This window comes from Caretta caretta, chromosome 15 (genome assembly GCF_965140235.1).
Source record: "Caretta caretta isolate rCarCar2 chromosome 15, rCarCar1.hap1, whole genome shotgun sequence".
In the NCBI taxonomy this organism is placed as follows: Eukaryota; Metazoa; Chordata; order Testudines; family Cheloniidae; genus Caretta; species Caretta caretta.
The window spans coordinates 10,372,683-10,392,822 of NC_134220.1; the positions used below are offsets into that span (position 1 = coordinate 10,372,683).

General features: G+C 38.7%; 1 protein-coding gene across 5 annotated transcripts in view; it reads right to left on the reverse strand.

The window, feature by feature from the left end:
• CIT (citron rho-interacting serine/threonine kinase) overlaps positions 1 to 20,140 on the reverse strand; it is a 95,652-nt gene that overhangs the window by 72,420 nt on the left and 3,092 nt on the right. For all 5 annotated transcript variants that reach the window (XM_075120212.1, XM_048820972.2, XM_048820971.2 and 2 more), the window contains exons 3-9: positions 18,900 to 19,041; positions 17,424 to 17,599; positions 14,605 to 14,706; positions 13,796 to 13,938; positions 12,682 to 12,775; positions 7,752 to 7,955; positions 7,140 to 7,293 (exon numbers count right to left, since the gene is read on the reverse strand). In XM_075120212.1, the coding sequence (XP_074976313.1) occupies positions 7,140 to 7,293; positions 7,752 to 7,955; positions 12,682 to 12,775; positions 13,796 to 13,938; positions 14,605 to 14,706; positions 17,424 to 17,599; positions 18,900 to 19,041 (1,015 nt within the window). The remainder of the gene's footprint in view (positions 1 to 7,139; positions 7,294 to 7,751; positions 7,956 to 12,681; positions 12,776 to 13,795; positions 13,939 to 14,604; positions 14,707 to 17,423; positions 17,600 to 18,899; positions 19,042 to 20,140) is intronic.

The window sequence follows — 20,140 nt, forward strand, 5'->3', positions numbered from 1 at the left end:
CTCCCTCTAGGTTGCCAAATCCTTTCACAGCTCAATTTTTAACTCTTAATTTTCTACACTAAATTTGTGTATAAGCTAACAGCAGACCAACACCAATCTACCACAACACCAGCATTCATTGGCAAAAATCTGCCTGTTTAAATCAGTAAATTGCAACAGTACATACATGCATGCTCTATTAGTGGCTCTCCAGGGAGCCATGCTGACACAGCTTCCAAATAGGGGAAAGGAAGGAAGCTCCACCAGGCTGGCAAGATACTGCTCACATACCATAGCTTCAAGTACATTGGAGTAGGATGAATGAAAAACTCAAAGATAAAAATATGCATTAATAAGGAAATTATATTACCTCTCAAACAGTCTCTGGAGCATTCAAATCTTCTTTGTCAATATCAAACAAATAGATTTATTGGTTTAAAAAAATTGCAAAGGTTTAATAGGATGGGAACTGTATTACAGAGTAAATTCTCTTAATATGACATCCAGTTATAGCTCTTCTGTCCAGTGCTCTCACTCACACAAACACAGGAGCAATAGATAATAATACAACTTCACTAGCTATAACATTTTTCATACAAATGGCATCCCAAAATGCTTTGCAAAGTTAAGAGTTAAAGAGGGCAGAGGGAAAGAAATACAGGTAATACAATACATTTCATTTTCAGCATCCAGAACTAAAAGGCCTTTGGGCACCCTTTAAAAGGTTTATTCTCCACACCCCCATCTAAGATTTAAAAAGAGATTGGATTGATGAGACAGAGTAATATAGGAAGGAGAAGACTATCTAGTTGATATGGTAAAGTCTAGAACCCCTCTTGTAAGAGTAGCCAAAAACATACCTTGACAGAAAAGGAAGGGGTATATTATAACTCTATATATGACCATATCATTTAATATTTAACAGATTTGTTCAAGTTAGAAATACAGAGTGAGCTAGAATGTCACCTTTCATCAGAAAGTAGTGGGAATCTACGCAGGAACCATCCTCAGGCAACTACAATTAAAGGCAAGAAACTTTCCTCTCAAAAAAGTCCCCACTCAGACTACTGCTGCTAACGGAAGCAAGGAGGAACAAGATACACCACAATACCCAATAGCAACATCTTCATATGGTTGAAGAGGGCTAAAGATGGAAAGTAAATAGGACTTTTAGAAAGAGAAAGCTAATTTTAATATCACATCATTTTCTACTGCAATTTCTTCTGATGTTTAATAAAAGCTCTGCACAAAGGAGAGACACAGAGAAAGCTAGCTGAAAGGGAAGAAACCTGAATTTGCCCTTTGCTCTGCATCTCCTGAAGAGGCATTAGTGTGAGAAGAGCTATTACCAACCTAACACAGTTGAGAAGCACTTCTTTCTAACCTTGTTACAATATTAATATCAAGGGAAAAAAAACAGTCATTCAACAAACACACCTCTGGCTGCAAGTGGATCAGAACTGCTGACAGTGACTGAGAGAGGAAAAATGAATTTCTTCGGAGGTAGGTTTCAGACCACTTTGGATGAGAACAAACTCACAAGAGTGAGAAGGGACACAACTGGAAAGAGATATGCTAGATCCGCTTTGCTTGGTTGGTTTTGCTAATTACTTGGTAATGTCTTTAGATTCCTTTATTCCTGAGATTAAGGCATTCCCCTGCTTGTCTCTTGAAACTGCCTGTAAAATAATTGGTGCAGCTTATAAAACAGGCTGAGAAAAGGGAGCAATTTGGTTGGTTAACAAGGGTTTAAATGCATGTCTATGAAAGGGTCCTTGGGTAACCAGAACTGGCCAATTATTTCTTGTTTAAAATCAGAGAATTCTCATTCCTCTATAATTATGGTATCCTAAAAATAACAAGATGAAGACTAGCAAATACAAAGGTGTAAGCCTGCTCATATCAAGGCTATTCTCAAGTGTTTCTTTAAAAAGAAGAACCGCTTAAAAGAGGTCATAGAAAGACTCTGGGAACTGAATAGCAAATACATGCCATTGTATCTGGCAAGACTAAAGATTTGTTCAGGAGATTCACACTTTCTCCCTCTCCAGGTTTATTCAAAAGGAGACAAAACTATGCTACAAACAGGATATTCTAATCCTGATACTTCAATCTTATAAAAACTGATTGACACATGGATCATTTTCTGCCTGTGATATGCCGCAAGTGACCACATGTGCTGTTTATTATTTAAATGCCTTCTAGAGAACTGCACATTACATAAGAATCAATTGCTTACTCAGATACCCCTCTTATGGAGGAAGGATATAACCCTCATCCATCTGTTCCCTAAGAATGACTTCTGGAGGTAAGGGGGTGTCATATGTTGATAAATTTAAAAAATAGCACTGCAGTAATTACCCAGTTTATCATCATCTTTATGATCACACTAAATGAAAAACAGTTTTTGAACTGTGTTAGTATGTGTATTTATGTCTAGTTCAAGGAATAATACAATCAGCTCCATCATTTCAAATTATTTCCATGTAACTTTAGAGATTAGATACTGCATTTCCCTGGGATTCCACTCTTCTAGGCCAACCCTTACTGGACTAGGGAATTTGAAGGAACATCAGAATAGAAATGTATCTTGTCTTGTTCTGTGATACAATCTATTCTTCCTTATTCCTTATGTCAAAATGTATACTGCCTTTCCAATGGCAAGTAGATTAAGCATTAGTATCTTGTGCTTTCAGTAATATTTATGTCCAACAAAGGACAGCATCAGCTCTGAATTATATCTTTAAGAATATTTGATCTAGAACAGACTAACTGCAAAATACACAATAGGCCTATCCCAGCTATAAACAATATTCACTAATTGTACAAGAAGCTGACCCCCTTGTAACTTCACCCGACCTAAAAAAATAAAAATATTTTAGGACAATGGTCAATTTTTTCTGGAAAGTTGTCAATAAGGCATTTGGGAGATATGAGGGCTCAAAAATGAGATGATCTCAATTCTGGAGTATTTGAAGTGAGCTTTAAAAGCCTTACAAGTTTGACAAGTTCCTGACATTCAGCTATCCAGATTTAATTTGTGGGAAACATTCCCACAATGTATGTCTTGCAGACTAGACTATCATATTGTAAGGATGCATGATTTGATGTCACTTATGCTGGTAAATTGTTCCTGAGACCCCCCCATTTCTCAAAAAATTACATTACATAAATACCTCAATATCATGCAAACTCCATGCAAAGAGAAACAGGAAGATATTGGTCTTTTCAAGTAGTTTTCACATTTCCTCTCTCGCCATATTCTCCCTGGTTCTGTTTCCTCCTGTCCACTAACCTTTTCTACAACTCACTTTCTTCTTGCTATTGTTAAACATTTTATCCTGCTTATTAAACTATCATCTTTCATCAGAAGGGTACTTCTGAAACTCCCAGGTAATTGCTTCAGTTTCCTCTGCTTTTCAATTTCCCATATTCAAATGCTACTCCAGCCCTTATGGAATCCTCTGATATGAGCATTCTTTCCCTTTCTCTGCTAAGAGGGGTACGTAGCCAAAACATCTGGCTTGCTGTATGAAAGAGCAATAATGGGGGGGCGGGGGATATCTCTCTATGTATTTGGCTACATTGTCCACTGCCATTAAGAACAAGAGTGTTCTTCCCAAAGCCATGAGATCATTCCTTGGGCCAGGTCAGAGAAAAACAAATGCTTCAGCACCAAAGGCTGACTTGGATCTCTCCTGTGTCATGACACTATCTCAGGCATCACAGATTAGGAAGAATGAATACAGTGGATTTTCTTTTTTATGAAGACATTTCTCCAGAGGTAGTCTCCAGCTCTCTATTACACACCTTCCTTTGCACTAAGATGTAAAGTTCCTTCCTTTCTTCTCAGATACCTTTGGATTAATTTCATACAGGTGAATATTCTGCCCTGGCCTTCAAGACCTTCTGTTAGTTGCTGGGCTGTTAGTTACTTCTGTGACTGCTGCCATTTTCCTTTGTACTTTGCCAAAGAGCAACTACAGGACAATCCTCAAAGGAAATACTGTCCTTGCCCTATGTGTTTTGTATTTAGATTAGGGTAAAAAGCCTCCTGACCACTTCTCAACTGTATTTCATGAGATTAAGTTTGTAATTTTAGATTCAAATTAAATGGCTAATGTAATTTACTGACTTTTAAAAAACAATGAAACATGAAACTACAGTTATGAAAAGCTTATTGGATAGCTTGCAATCTTCTGTCCAGTAAGCAAGCAGTACATCATACCCAGTTTCCTCTGTTTCTCTTAGTCTGGGTTCTTTTAACATACTTTAAAGAGCAATGTTCTGAATTTTCCAGGCTAAACCCTGATTATTATTTAACTGACAGATAAGTATAATTATTCTGGCCACCAATATAATTTTTACTCTACGTAAAATACTAAATACACATTCCAAATCTTTTGCAGTACATTATGTCAAGTAAATCAACATGCAATCTTTAGGAAAGTGAATGTTCTGTAGCAATAAACTTCAGTAAACAGCAGAAGTAAATAAATACAGGGCAGAGAGCCTACATTATGTTTTGCTAGTATGCTCCTAGTAAGGTGCAAACTAACAACGAAAAGCTGTTTCAAACACCTACTGGAGCAGATTCAGGTGGTTGACCTGGGGGCTTACTTAGAGCTGCATTCTACTTCTACATTTAGGAGCCAACTTCAGATTCCTGCTGCCTGAGCCCATGGAAGTTGGAAGCTTTATATAAGTGACTATCTCACGGGAAGAGAAGATATGGTTTAAATGCAAAACTAATAATTGTTTTATAAGTTCCCATAACAACAAAAAGTGAAAGGATGTTCTTGGTCAGTATTAACAGCACAAATTCTAAGCTGAAAGGGGTAGAGTTAGGCTGATTATCTAGGCGCTTAGATAGCCCCAGTTACAACAGTGATGGATTTCAGAGTAGCAGCTGTGTTAGTCTGTATTCGCAAAAGAAAAGGAGTACTTGTGGCACCTTAGAAACTAACAAATTTATTCGAGCATAAGCTTTCGTGAGCTACGGCTCACTTCATCGGATCGGATGAAGTGAGCTGTAGCTCACGAAAGCTTATGCTCAAATAAATTTGTTAGTCTCTAAGGTGCCACAAGAACTCCTTTTCTTAATAGTGATGGAGTACTTCCCAAATACTTAACAAGTAACACACTATCTCTTTCTTCCCTCTCATCCTGAAAGAGAAATAACTTGATTGATTTATAGATGCGTATCTGCGTGTGTGCATATAGAACTTATTTAGTGAAAGACACATCAAAGGAACAAGTTTTACATTTTATTCTGAAAGCAGTTAGGTCCATGATCATCAACTCATGGGAGCAAGCTCCATCGGCTATGTCTAGCTCCTGTGAAAGTTCCACTTCCTGCTCTCACAAGTATCACACTTCCGGTTGACAGTTTCATTGCTCCAGTTGAACACAGCAGTCATGAGAAGTCATGCTGATAGAGAGAGCAGCAATCTTTCTAGAAGCTAACTCCTGACGGCTCTGAATAATAAGACAGACATTGACCTGGACAAACTTAGTTAATGGGGAACAAGTACAGAGAGCAAAGCACCAGGGTGATGTATTCAGTCTGTTGCTAAAAGCAGAAGTACTGCTGTGTTTTGTACCAATTACAGCTTTTTCATGGGGTATGGCTTCATTCCTACATATGAGTCATTATAATTTAGCCTGTAGATCAACACTGTATTGATCTCACCATGGCTAGGTCTGAATCTAACAGACTAGGGCACAATCTTCTGGCCAGTTACAGATGGAAATAGACTGGGAGGTTTTGGGGTTTTTTTGTTTTGGTTTTTTTTTTTTGCTCGCTTGGCTATTTGGACATACAAAAGAACCCCAAGAATGCCTACCAACTGAATAGTCAGTCAGCATCATTGTTCTCCTGTGAAATGGCAAGGCAATACCAACTAACTTAGACAGTTTCCAGAATGCCAGACAAGCAGATTGCCAAGATGGCACTGGAATGGATTCCAACTCACCATTTTCCACAACATCCAAGATACCGATGAAAAGTTTAAGTTCTAAACTCAACCAATATAGGAACTTCGAGAACAAAAACTGGTGAAGTAGTAGAGATGGCTCAAGAGAAAGATGAAGAGTGAGCTGAAATCTACACCAGACATGCTGAAATAATAAGAAACTTCCCAATCAAAACTCAATGATATTATAAAGGTAACAACCAACAGTTCTGATAGAATAGCTGTTCTAAAAGTTTAGGCTTCTTGAAGCTGAAAAGAGGGAGAGTGTCAATATTCAACCCGAGAATCCCCAAAGAGGACAAATGGTCATCTGAGGCTGGCGATCTAAGCCTAATAGTAATCTTAGAATCTAGACTACTCTCATGATGCTTAATAATCAGAGTAGCCAATTTGTTGGGCTCTGTACCAAATGTAAGGAAGACATGGTCCTTGCCCCAAGGATCTCGCAGTTTAAATAACTGAATAGTATTCTAAAAATCAGAGGTTCAAGGACCACTGGTGAATGGAGTACTTGGCTTCATATGTGGTGCTGGTACCTCAGTATTTCCAGCAGCTAAATTGCATTACTTTCCTAATATTGCAACCATTGTTTACAAGGAAAAGTATTTGCCACACAGGTGGTTATTCTATCACCGGGGAGAAGGTGGCCTGCAAAATTGTGAACAGGAGTGTCCACAAGAAAATCTCTAATTAGATGTGGTCCACACTATGAAAAAGTTTGGGAATCCCTGTTCTACTTTAGTTTCTAGTAGCATAAACTCCATTCCTATAGCATCCCTGACATAGGTCGCTACAAACAGAAGATAAAAGGAGCATGATTCACATCTAACAAATTGAATCATGAAGTGGTAAGAGGAGAGAAGATTAAGAAACTACAAAACAAAAACAAAATAAAGGTGTAGGCAGACTAGAGTGGGGAAGAGTTGCAGGAATACACTTGTATTTTATATAATTTTTTACTTACAATTTCACCTGTGAGATTATAACATACAGTATATTAACACATCCTAGCCATAAAACAGAATAAATAAATCATTCCTCAAAACATTTCTGCTGCTATAGTGCAGTACCGCTTCTTTTTTTAAAAAAAATGATAAACCAGTTCAAACACTCAGCAAATACTTATTTTACTCATACCCACATATTATCAAGGACCTATTTTTAATATAATATTGTTCTGCTTACTATTATGGATGTTATTCCAGTCAATTTTAGAGAAGAATGGATGGCAGCAGAGACCCTCATAATCTAGTCTCTCCTTCGGCCCACATAACAGACTCTGGACCAGATCAAGAAATTCATTACTGACTTTCACATCTTCTGGGAACTTCAGGAACCTCTGCATTTGAAATAAAAATATTTCTTTGCTCAGTAGGAAAACAGAATCTGAAGCTTTTAGGTTCAAATCTTCATTAACCTGAGATATGCCAAAAACTTTAAGGTTCAAGATGGGAATGAAAGTTTTTTGCTAATAGATACTGTGTGCCAATTTCATGGTACATCAAAGAAGATCTTACCAATACTACAGCAGGACACAGAGAAATCTTTCTTAACTGATGAATTGCACAGACTTATTTTTAGACAATTCTTATAATAATTAGTGAAGTAACCTGAGATAGTCAAATGACTGACATACATTCAGGGAGAATATGGCAAACATTTTCAATACATGTTTCAGAGAACACTTGGAATGTGACAAAACAACAGACGTCTAGAACCCCCTTTTTCCAGCTGTAGAAAAAAGTAGTTTTTAGTTCTAGCCGCCTTTATCCTGAAATATAGGAAAGGCCTCTCTACCTGGAAGTTCATGATGTTATTAAAGGTTTTTGTTGAGGTCCCTTCAGTGAAAGGAGATTTTCCATAAATCATATCATAAGCAATGATTCCCAAAGACCACCAGTCACACTCTGGGCCATGTGAAGCTTTACCATCCCCATTCAAAACGGTTAGCATCTCTGGTGCCATGTAGTCTGGGGTGCCAACAGGCAGCGGGGCATTCACCTGGAAATAAAGACATTACATGTGAAGTTACAGTCTGGCCCTTGATTATTTTCCTGGCACTGAAATTAATTTTTCATCGTGCTTATAAAGAACAGAGGCATCTGGTTTTCCACCACTGTTTACAAGTAAATTTATAAGTAGGAGCTTTCCCAGAAAAGAATCAGAGAGCAAGATAACTAATATAGAGTTAGTTACAGTGTTAGGGAAACTGAAAATTAATAACTTCCAATAAAACTATTCACCAAATGGAATGAGTTAACATAGATTAAAAGAGTTAATTGTTTCTACAAACCACATACAACTGAAGTAACCAAGACTTAGAATGTTGCATTCTAAAGAGCATGCACTAACCTCTGATGTTTTAAGTGGTACGCACAGTGCCAGTGATGCAACTTTCACTGCCATTAATGGGAGTGTATAGCTAAATTCTCATACACAAGTGAAATTTAGGGATCAACATTTCTCAGCATGACTTCCTGACCCTACACTTCATCCATCATTCTCCCTACCATTCCATTCTGCGTATGCCACCAGCAAACTAAAATTGACTGGAATCCTGGTCTCTGAAGTGCTCTGACCAGGTTCTTCAGGAATCAGAATTAGTCATTTTCACACTGCTCCTGGCATAAGGATGAAACAAAACAGCAGGGGAGAACGACGCAATAGCCAGAAGGTTGAAGAAATAGAAGACATGAAAAAAAGGAGAAAACAGTTAACATAAAAGGTAATAAAGTACGGGGGCTCTGAGAAAAGAAAGATTTGGAAGATACAAAAGTGCAGTATACAAGATAATATAGTATAATACAGTATACTGTCTACACGATAAAGACGGGCTCTTTATATAAATTCAAAATATACACAACAAAAGCAGGCTCTAGACTAGAAATATATATTCTATTTATAAATACAGCTTCTAAATATTTTAATTTAAAATTCTCACTTCTTAAAACGTATGCAGTATTTTAAATTTAGAAACAGCCTGTAAAGACAGCTAAACCTAAATAAGTTTTTTTTCACTTAGAAAGCAATGTGTTCAGAATCTAACCCCAGAATACTGCAATATGACTACTTTTAAAACTGGAGTATCAATAGAGTTCAAGATATGCCACCTTCATGCACACTTTGAATACATTTAGCCCTGATTCAGCAAGACTTATAAGTACATAAGAACAGCCATACTGGGTCAGACCAAAGGTCCATCTAGCCCAGTATCCTGTCTTCTGACAGTGGCCAATGCCAGGTGCCCCAGAGGGAATGAACAGAACAGGTAACCATCAAGTTATCCATCCCATCGCCCATTCCCAACTTCTGGCAAACAGAGGCTAGGGACACCATCCCTGTCCATCTTGGCTACTAGCCATTTATGGACCTATCCTCCATGAACTTATCTAGTTCTTTTTTGAACACTGTTATAGTCTTGGCCTTCACAACATCCTCTGGCAAGGACTTCCACAGGTTGACTGTGCATTGTGTGAAAAAAATACTTCCTTTTGTGTTTTAAATCTGCTGCCTATTAAATTTCATTTGGTGACCCCTAGTTACTGTGTTATGAGGAGTAAATAACACTTCCTTATTTACTTTCTCCACACCAGTCACAATTTTATAAACCTCTATCATATCCCCCAAGTCGTCTCTTTTCCAAGCTGAAAAGTCCCAGTCTTATTAATCTCTCCTCATATGGCAGCCGTTCCATACCCCTAATCATTTTTGTTGTCTTTTCTGAACATTTTCCAATTCCAATATATCTTTTTTGAGATGGGGCGACCACATCTGCACGCAGTATTCAAGATGTGGGCGTACCATGGATTTATATAGAGGCAACATGATATTGTGTCTTATTATCTATCCCTTTCTTAATGATTCCCAACATTCGATTCGGTTTTTTGACTGACGCTGCACATTGAGTAGATGTTTTCAGAGAACTATCCACAGTGACTCCAAGATCTCTTTCTTGAGTGGTAACAGCTAATTTAGACCTCATCATTTTATATGTATAGTTGGGATTATGTTTTCCAGTGTGCATTACTTTGCATTTATCAACACTGAATTTCATCTGCCATTTTGTTGCCCAGTCACCCAGTTTTGAGAGATTCTTTTGTAGCTCTTTGCAGTCTGCCTGGGACTTAACTATGTTGAATAGTATTGTATCATCTGCAAATTTGGCCACCTCACTGTTTACCCTTTTTTCCAGATCTTTTATGAATATGTTGAATAGGACTGGGCCCAATACAGACTCCTGGGGGACACCACTATTTACCTCTCTCCATTCTGAAAACTGAACATTTATTCCTATCCTTTGTTTCCTATCTTTTAACCAGTTACCAATCCATAAGAGGACCTTCACTGTTATCCCATGACAGCTTACCTTGCTTAAGAGAGCTGGTGAGGGACCTTGTCAAAGGCCTTCTGAACATATAAGTATACTATATCCACTGGATCCCCCTTGTCCACATGCTTGTGGACCCCCTCAAAGAATTCTAGTAGATTGGTGAGGCATGATTTCCCATTACAAAAACCATGTTGACTCTTCTCCAACAAATTTTGTTCATCTATATGTCTGATCATTTTGTTCTTTACTATAGTTACAATCAGTTTGCCCGGTACTGAAGTCAGGCTCACCGACCTGTAATTGCTGGGGTCACCTCTGGAGCCCTTTTTAAAAATTGGCATCACATTAGCTATCCTCAAGTCATTTGGTACAGAAGCTAATTTAAATGAGAGGTTACAGACTATAGCTAGTAGTTCTGCAATTTCACATCTGAGTTCCCTCAGAACTCTTGGGTGAATACTCTCTGGTCCTGGTGACTTATTACTGTTTAGTTTATCGATTTTATCCGAAACCTCCTCTAATGACACCTCAATCTGGGACAGTTCCTCAAATGTGTCACCTAAAAAGAATGGCTCGGGTTTGGGATCTCCCTCACATTCTCAGCCGTGAAAACCGATGCAAAGAACTTATTTAGTTTCTCTGCGATGGCCTTATCGTCCTTGAGTGCTCTTTTAGCATCTCAATCGGCCAGTGGCCCCACTGGTTGATTAGCAGGCTTCCTGCTTCTGATGTACTTAAAAAAAATTTTGCTATTACTTTTTGAGTCTTTGGCTAGCTGTTCTTCAAATTCTTTTTTGACCTTCCTAATTATATTTTTACACTTCATTTGCCAGAGTTTATGCTCCTTTCTATTTTCCTCAATAGGATTTAACTTCCACTTTTTAAAGGGCGCCCTTTTGCCTCTTACTGCTTCTTTTACTTTGTTGTTGAGCCACTGTGGCACTTTTTTGGTTCTCTATGTTTTTTAATTTGGGGTATACATTTAAGTTGAGCCCCTATTATGTGTCTTTAAAAAGTTTCCATGCAGCTTGCAGGAATTTCACTTTTTGCACTGTACCTTTTAATTTCTGTTTACCTAACTTCATTTTTGTGATGTCCGCCTTTTTGAAATTAAATGCTACAGTGGTGGGCTGCTGTGGTGTTTTCCCCACCACAGGGATGTTAAATGTAATTATATTATGGTCACTATTACCAAGCAGTCCAGCTATATTCACTTCTTGGACCAGATCCTGTGCTCCACTTAGAACTAAAGAATTGCCTCTCCTCTTGTGGGTTCCCGGACTAGCTGGTCCAAGAAGCAGTCATTTAAGGTGTCAAGAAACTTTCTCTCTGCATCCTGTCCTGAGGTGACATGTACCTAGTGAATACGGGGATAGTTGAAATCCCCCATTATTATTGTGTTTTTTATTTTAATAGCCTCTCTAATCTCCTTAAGCATTTCACAGTCACTATCACCATCTCAGTCGGATGGTCAGTAATATATCCCTACTGCTATATTCTTGTTGTTAGAGCACTGAATTACTATCTATAGAAATTCTATGATACAGTTTGGTTGATTTAAGATTTTTACTTAATTTGACTTCATTTTTACTACATAAATAGTTCCAATGAAATCCATTAGACTACACAAGTGCTTAAGTTCTCCACATGTTTAAGTATGTTGATGAGTCAGGGCATTTCTGAGAAAAAGCCCTTAGACCCTTTCATGTGATTTTTTTATCCTAGTTTTCTGAAAAGTATGCGTACAAGTAGTACTGTCCACTCAAATGTTTTAGAGGGAACTTTTGTGATAACAATGCAAAATACCTTTTAGAGAAAAATAAAGAGCATAAGAACATAAGAATGGCCATACTGGGTCAGACCAAAGGTCCATCCAGCCCAGTATTCTGTCTACTGACAGTGGCCAATGCCTGGTGCCCCAGAGGGAGTGAACCTATCAGGTAATGATCAAGTGATCTCTCTCCTGCCATCCATCTCCACACTCTGACAAACAGAGGCTAGGGACACAATTCCTTATCCATCCAGGCTAATAGCCATTAATGGACTTAACCTCCATGAATTTATCCAGGAAAATCAATAGTTACAGACATCTTTTAAAGTATGAATTCACATTGTAACACAGCCTTAGTACCATGAGAAGGGAAGCACTGTAAAAGATTTGTCCTTTCCTTACCCACAACTAAAAACCTGTATAAGCTAATCTGTTTACAGATCTACCTACAGCTATGGAAGATACTTAGCACTTTTCGTCTTTGAAGTATTATCATTAATACTCCATATTAGCTGGGAAAGACAAAAGAATAAAGTATCAACAGTCAGGAACGGACATGAAATTGGTTTTCAATTTTGACTGAATGATCCAAACAAGACAGACACAGTTTATATACACTTTATTACCGTTTTGTTCGCTGTCATTTTGGCAGCTGATCCGAAGTCTACAAGTTTAATATGTCCTAGTCGGTCAATGAGAACATTCTCTGGTTTGATATCTCTGTAAGTAAGCACAACACAGTCAATAATCTCTCTATGCCAGTCAGTAGCTGTTCCTTGCTGTCACTTCTACATAACATCTCCTTACTACTCAATCTGTGTCTCCTCAACTGCATGCTGTTCTTCATAACCCTACATAGGGATTCTGTGGGGTCCAGACTTCCAGTTGTTGCTCCACTCACAACTTTCGTTTTAGGCAGTCAGCTACTGAGCTTTCCCCACTGGAGGGTGGAGGAACCAACAATTAATAACAAATGTATTTCTTCCACCAAAAAGGAAAGAGAAGAGAGGAGCTGGTGTTGCATTGCTATTTCATGACACATCAATGTGCTGAACTTAAACGGCAATGCAACATCATATGGTTCTCAACCCAAATCCTTAGAACCAACTTATTTTGTCGTTCTTCCAAACTCCATTCAAAGCCAAGTAGTCTTCCAGCTGTTAAAAGTCTGCGTGCTGCTGCCCTACATGCAGCAGCTGTTGGTTGGGACATATGTGTGGTCTGTCCATATGACTGAATACTTGGGGCGAGTATCAGATTGTAATGACATCCATGGATCCATGGTGATAAGTTCCTTAGAAATTCTTGCAATACATACATGCACCCAAGTACTCTAACATACTATATTGGCTTTGTTTTTCCACAGCACTCATCTCACCTCACCTCACCTCAATAATCTTTAACAGTTCAAATAGTTTATTTTATTATTTGGTGCCAAAAACATCCAAACTCAATTGCTGTAAAATGTCTTCATATTTCTATTATACAAAACAATGTAACTGAGCTTTCAATCATATGTAGCCATCCTTTCATATTAGTTTCACGGTTTACATCAAACGTAATGCCTTCAGCAACAACTGCAGCGGGAGTATAATTCATTTTCTAACTTTTTTCCTAACATGTACGAAAGACAGACCTTGAAATAGATGTCACATGAGATTTGGAGTTCACCACTCCAATACTCATTCCAGAATTATACTGATAAAATCATAAGTGTATTTCAAAGAGATGCCCACCTACCGGTGTACATAGCCCATCTGATGGACACTGTGAATGGCCAAAACCAGCTCTGCTAAATAAAACTGCACCATACTTTCATCTAGTTGGTCTTCATATCGGTTTAAGAGTGACAATAAGTCTCCTCCAGGTTGATACTCCATAACCTGAATGAAATTTAAGAGACATGGTTGTAGTTCAGATACACAAAAAGACATCTGATTAAGCCCTTAAATACTACATAGGCCAGATAATCTTATAGTTAGGCTTGTATTTTATCAGTAAATGTAGATAAACATCAATTTCACCATACATGCACAAATCAATTGAAAAATATATCCATTGATAACAGAAATTTACACATAGGCCAAGAAAGAAAAACATTGCTTATTAGAGTTTAAGGCTACAATTTTGACATACAATGTTGACAGCTTCTTGTTTTAACATGTATAAATCTTTAACTTTTTGAATCTCAGTGTCTGTCATTAAATAATTATTGTATGACTCTGCATAATTTCCCACAACTGCAAAAATATAAATCAATAAAAATCTTTAAAAAAAAAAGGAAAAAAAGCTTAGGACCCATAATTTTGCACAACTCTGAAAAGTTAAATTGAGAAAAATAGAAAAAATGCTTAAAATAAAAAAAGCCAATATTATCCATTGAAATTATAAAAAAAAATAAAAATCAAAAATTCTGCCAAGCCTACTTATGGTGTAGGAAAATTTACAGAAGGAAAGGTAAAACTTCCAGCCACCACAATGCTGTTTAATACAAACATAGAAAAGTTCAACCTTAAACACCACAGAAGAGAAAAAAAATCTACACTTACCAAGTAGAGATTTTTTTTGTCCTGAAATGCATAGTGTAACTGTGGGATCCAGGTACCGCTACTCCGAGATAATATACTCCGTTCTTCCTTGAAAAATGACACCTACAAAAAGAAAATGGATTAGTTTTAATCCTAATAAAAAGTAGCAGAATGCATTAGAATTCCCTAGCTCCAGAGGAGCATCTATCATTGCCATAAGCTTATAACGTGCCATTTATTCAAAAGTTACTTACAAACCATCATCTGCCACTAACCAGCTGTGTGATCTAGGAAAGTCATTTCACCTCTCTGTACCTCTATTTCCCTTCCCACACTTCATTGCCTTGTTTGTTTAGATAGGAAACTCTCCAGGGTAACACCATCTCTCATTACGCGTTTGCATAATATTTAATATAATGGAGCCCCAATCTCATTTGGCACTTGTCACGGAGCCACTGGGCAATGCTCTGGAACTACTCCATATGAAGCCAGTCAGGACTCTGGGGGAGCTTCTTCTCTGTGAGCAGACTGTCTCCAGGGCAAAAAGCTTACACAGCTTTGACCTTCCTGGGTCTGACCTTGGAGCATTCAGCATCCCCTTCTCATACCGTGCACTTCCCACAGCAAGTCCGCACAGGCGGGACTCCTGGGGAAGCCAGAGGGCCCTGCACCCCCAACTCCGCAGTCAGACGTGACTCTCAGCCAGCCAGCAAAAAAAAGACACTATGGTGCTAATAAGCGATGGCCACATAAACACCACCCTATACCGGAAACCCACTGACCGCTATTCCTACCTACATGCTTCCAGCTTTCATCCAGACCACACCACACGATCCATTGTCTACAGCCAAGCTCTACGATACAACCGCATTTGCTCCAACCCCTCAGACAGAGACAAAAACCTATGAGATCTCTATCAAGCATTCTTACAACTACAATACCCACCTGCTGAAGTGAAGAAACAGATGGACAGAGCCAGAAGAGTACCCAGAAGTCACCTACTACAGGAGGCCCAACAAAGAAAATAACAGAACGCCACTAGCCATCACCTTCAGCCCCCAACTAAAACCTCTCCAACGCATCATCAAGGATCTACAACCTATCCTGAAGGACGACCCATCACTCACACAGATCTTGGGAGACAGGCCAGTCCTTGCTTACAGACAGCCCCCCAACCTAAAGCAAATACTCACCAGCAACCACACACCACACAACAAAAACACTAACCCAGGAACCTATCCTTGCAACAAAGCCCGTTGCCAACCGTGTCCACATATCTATTCAGGGGACACCATCATAGGGCCTAATCACATCAGCCACACTATCAGAGGCTCGTTCACCTGCACATCTGCCAATGTGATATATGCCATCATGTGCCAACAATGCCCCTCTGCCATTTACATTGGTCAAACTGGACAGTCTCTACGTAAAAGAATAAATGGACACAAATCAGATGTCAAGAATTATAACATTCAAAAACCAGTCGGAGAACACTTCAATCTCTCTGGTCACTCAATTAGAGACCTAAAAGTGACAATTCTTCAACAAAAAAACTTCAAAAACAGACTCCAAGGAGGGACTGCTGAATTGGAATTAATTTAGGCCTGAATAGAGACTGGGAGTGGATGGGTCATTACACAAAGTAAAACTATTCCCCCATGTTTATTCCCCTCCCCCCACACTGTTCCTCAGATGTTCTTGTCAACTGTGGAAATGGCCCACCTTGATTATCACTACAAAAGATTCCCCCCACCCCCACCCGCTCTTCTGCTGGTATTAGCTCATCTTAAGTGATCACTCTCCTTACAGTGTGTATGGTAACACCCATTGTTTCATTTTCTCTGTGTATATAAATCTCCCCACTGTATTTTCCACTGAATGCATCCGATGAAGTGAGCTGTAGCTCACGAAAGCTTATGCTCAAATAAATTTGTTAGTCTCTAAGGTGCCACAAGTCCTCCTTTTCTTTTTTTAAACGACAGGAACATGGTCTAAAACAGAGCTTGTAGGTACAGAGACCAGGACCCCTCAGTCAGGTCCATCTTGGGGGGCAGAGAGGCCAGAGCCCCCTCTGGCCCTCCCTCCATTTCCCCAGCCAACTCCAAACTGAAACTCTCCAGCTCCTCCTCTCGCCTTTGTCTCTTTCCTGGGCCAGGAGGCCACCTGATCTCTTTGTTCTCCAACACCTTCAGTTGGCACCTTTGCAGAGGAGGGGCCCAGGCCATCAGTTGCCAGGAGACAGGGCGTCGGCCATTCTCTGTGCAGACACCATCACACTGGCCCTCTAGGGCTCTGCAACAATCACACACCCTTATCCCACCACCTAGATACTTAAGAACTGCATAGGGGAAACTGAGGCACACGCACAGTATTCAGATAAAACATTAAGAACATTCCCACTTTGTCACAGCACTTTTAGGCACTTCCATAATAAAAATAGTAAATAATATCACCACCACCAATTGAGGAAAAACAAAATCAGACAAGAACAAGAACCCATGCTAGCACAATTAGGAATGAGCATCCTATGACCAATTCTGCAATAAATACATAGTGAAACATTAAATTACAATGCTACCTTAAATGCAATTCATTCAATAAGATTTCCATCAATCTAGCTAATCCCAAATCAACCCAAACACCATGAGGTGGATTTATTGTTGAAATATTAGTGTAATTCTTTATTATATCATTTAACTCCAAGTTAGAACCATCTTTCCCATCAGAGTTTTTAATCAAAGTTTAATAATAGAGGAAAGAAAATGCTCACGGCCACTAGGTCATCTTTTGCAGGTCTACTGACATAATTAAAAGAATATACCATAAATTAATACACATACATGTTCTCGTGCCAACAAGGACTCCTTGCTCATCACCTTCATAGCATAGACATCACCAGTCACCTTCTCTCTCACCACCTGTACTTCTGCAAAATGACCACTTCCCACCAGACTTTTTACTTCAAAATCCTTCACACTGGGCAGCAGTTCTCGTAACTCAGCTACAGTCTCTGAATCTGCACAAAAGGAAAGTTATTTTACATTAGACACGTAACATTTTGTGATGATTACAGTTTTAGCAAAGGAAGAAATATTCCTTTAGTTCCAAGCCCTCAATAAGTATTAAATCACTTTATAATTTGCTTGTTTACCTACATCAAGCATAATTAATTATTAAAAAATACTAATGCAAAGTTATGACTGAGATTTTAGAGTCAGGAAATTCAAAGATAGTTTGCACAGCAACCATAACTCAGCCCCTTTCATAGCATCGGAGAAATCAGAAATAAAGGAGACCTATTAGACCATCTCAACCATTCTCTGCCAATACAAAATTAGTCTCTATACTGTGTTAGAGTACTTTGTCCAGTCTAGTTTTAGAAGTCAAATGGCAGGGTTTTCACCACTTCCTCACAACTTCCCTTGAGAGAGACTATTCTATAATCTAATAGAAATTACTAGCAATTTTTTCTTGATATTCAGCCTAAATTTTCCTTTGCTCAGTTTATCCCACTCTTCCTTGTTATACTTCCTGGGATCATGATAATCAATTCCCCTCTTTCCATTATTTTAGTCTTCAAACGCTAGTAGTTTCATTCTATATGTAATAATTGGAAGTCAGATGGAACTATTATAGATAGTCTTATAAACTCTGGTTAACTGACTGTTGTGCAATTAGATCTTAGCAAAAATGCTAGTTGATTGTAATGCAGTTTTCTTTAGAATCTCAGCATATCACTGGTAAAATGGGTTTACTCTGACTGAAAAAAATTCTTAGGTGCTGACCTACTGCTTACAGGATATAACCGCCAACCTGCTCACACACACAAAACACCATACATAATACATGGTATCTAAAATATTACACCAGGCTAAAATAATTAAATATTTATCTTCCTTCTTAAATCAGCCCTTCCAAGCCTTTAATTATTCTCATATTCTCCAAATTCCTTCCAATTTGTTCACATCTGTCAATGGTTTATAGCCAGAACAATTCTGTATGGAGTACTCTGAGGGGCTTAGAATAGAAGTGCCTCCTGAACCATAACTATATCATAACTACAAAATCACATAAGAAAGGATGCACTTTAAATCCTTCAGCTGACTGTGCAGGTGGACTTTTGCATATGTACAGAGCTCCAATAAGTTCAGGGGAGTTCCACATAAATGCAGGAGTTGTCCATACAAAGTCAGTTACAGGATCAAATCAAAGACAGCAATATTAATGCTTTATGCATTTAAGTTTGTTATTTAAATGCCCATACTTTTAACTACTATCCATCAAATTAGTTCTAGAATTACTCTCAGAAAACTTACACTTTTTTACAAAGTTGCCTACATGTTTAATTTTCATTAAAGAAGGATTGCTGCATTCTTCAAAAAGAACGAATAGGGAATCAAGGATGCCTTCCCGGGAGAGAGGAGACATCTGCTGTTGAGTCACAAAGGGCGGCTTCCCCTGAAAAAAAGCAACAGCAGATGGAGACTCAGACAATAATGAAAAGCCTCAAATCAATAACATATGTATAGGAACAGATTATATATTATCCATAACCAAAAAAATCACTGCTTCAGAAATTAAACAAATAATATTTTAGAGGTTTGTTTTAAATACATCAGATAGTTGTGTGCATCACTAATCACTATTACAAATGTTTTACTTTTTTCCTTGAAGAAAACTCAAAGAAGGCAGCTAAAAGGCCAAATCACATCATCTGTGTTCTTTTTCTAGGTCCTCTGAATGCTTCTGATTTAAGTTGTCCTATTTTTATACTAGCCCATGGATTTTGCCATGTGCTTCAGGAATATCTAGGCCAGCAGTTCTCAAACTGTGGGTTGGGACCCCAAAGTGGGTCACGACCTCATTTTAATGGGGTCGCCAGTGCTGGCATTAAACTTGCTAGGGCCCAGGACTGAAGCCCAAGCCCCACAATCCGGGGCTGAAGCCAAAGCCCAAGGGCTTCAGCCATGGGTGGCAGGGCTCAGGTTACCGGCCCCCTGCCTGAGCTGAAGCCCTTGGGCTTTGGCCCCCACTACCTGGGGAGGTGGGGCTTGGACAGGCTCAGGCTTCAGTCCCCACTCCTGGGGTCCTGAAGTAATTTTTGTTGTCAGAAGTAGGTCACAGTGCAATGAAGTTTGAGAACCCCTGATCTAGGCAATCACCATACCAACTCTTACTTGAAGGAAATGCTGTTTGAATCCTGGACACTAATTGAAAAAAAGATGCTCAAAGTGTAGCTAATTAGTTAAATGATGCTTATGATCACCCTCATCTTCAAGTGAAAGTGAGAAGGCTGCAAAGACTACTGGTCCCAGCATGCAGTGTTCCATTTTCATCTCCGGAGAGTCCACTCAGCATCAGATGCTCTATCTTAATCTGAAATCTGTAGTATGTGAGCAACAGCTCCATATTAAAAGATGGTCAGCTGCAATCATCTATACTTTATGCAAATTAGGTGCAGACTTTGAGCTTCTAGCAAGATGCCTTTCTATCACTCTCCAAAAAATCAGTTGGACAAAGCTTGGTTGCCCACAGAACACAAGACATTTTTATACAG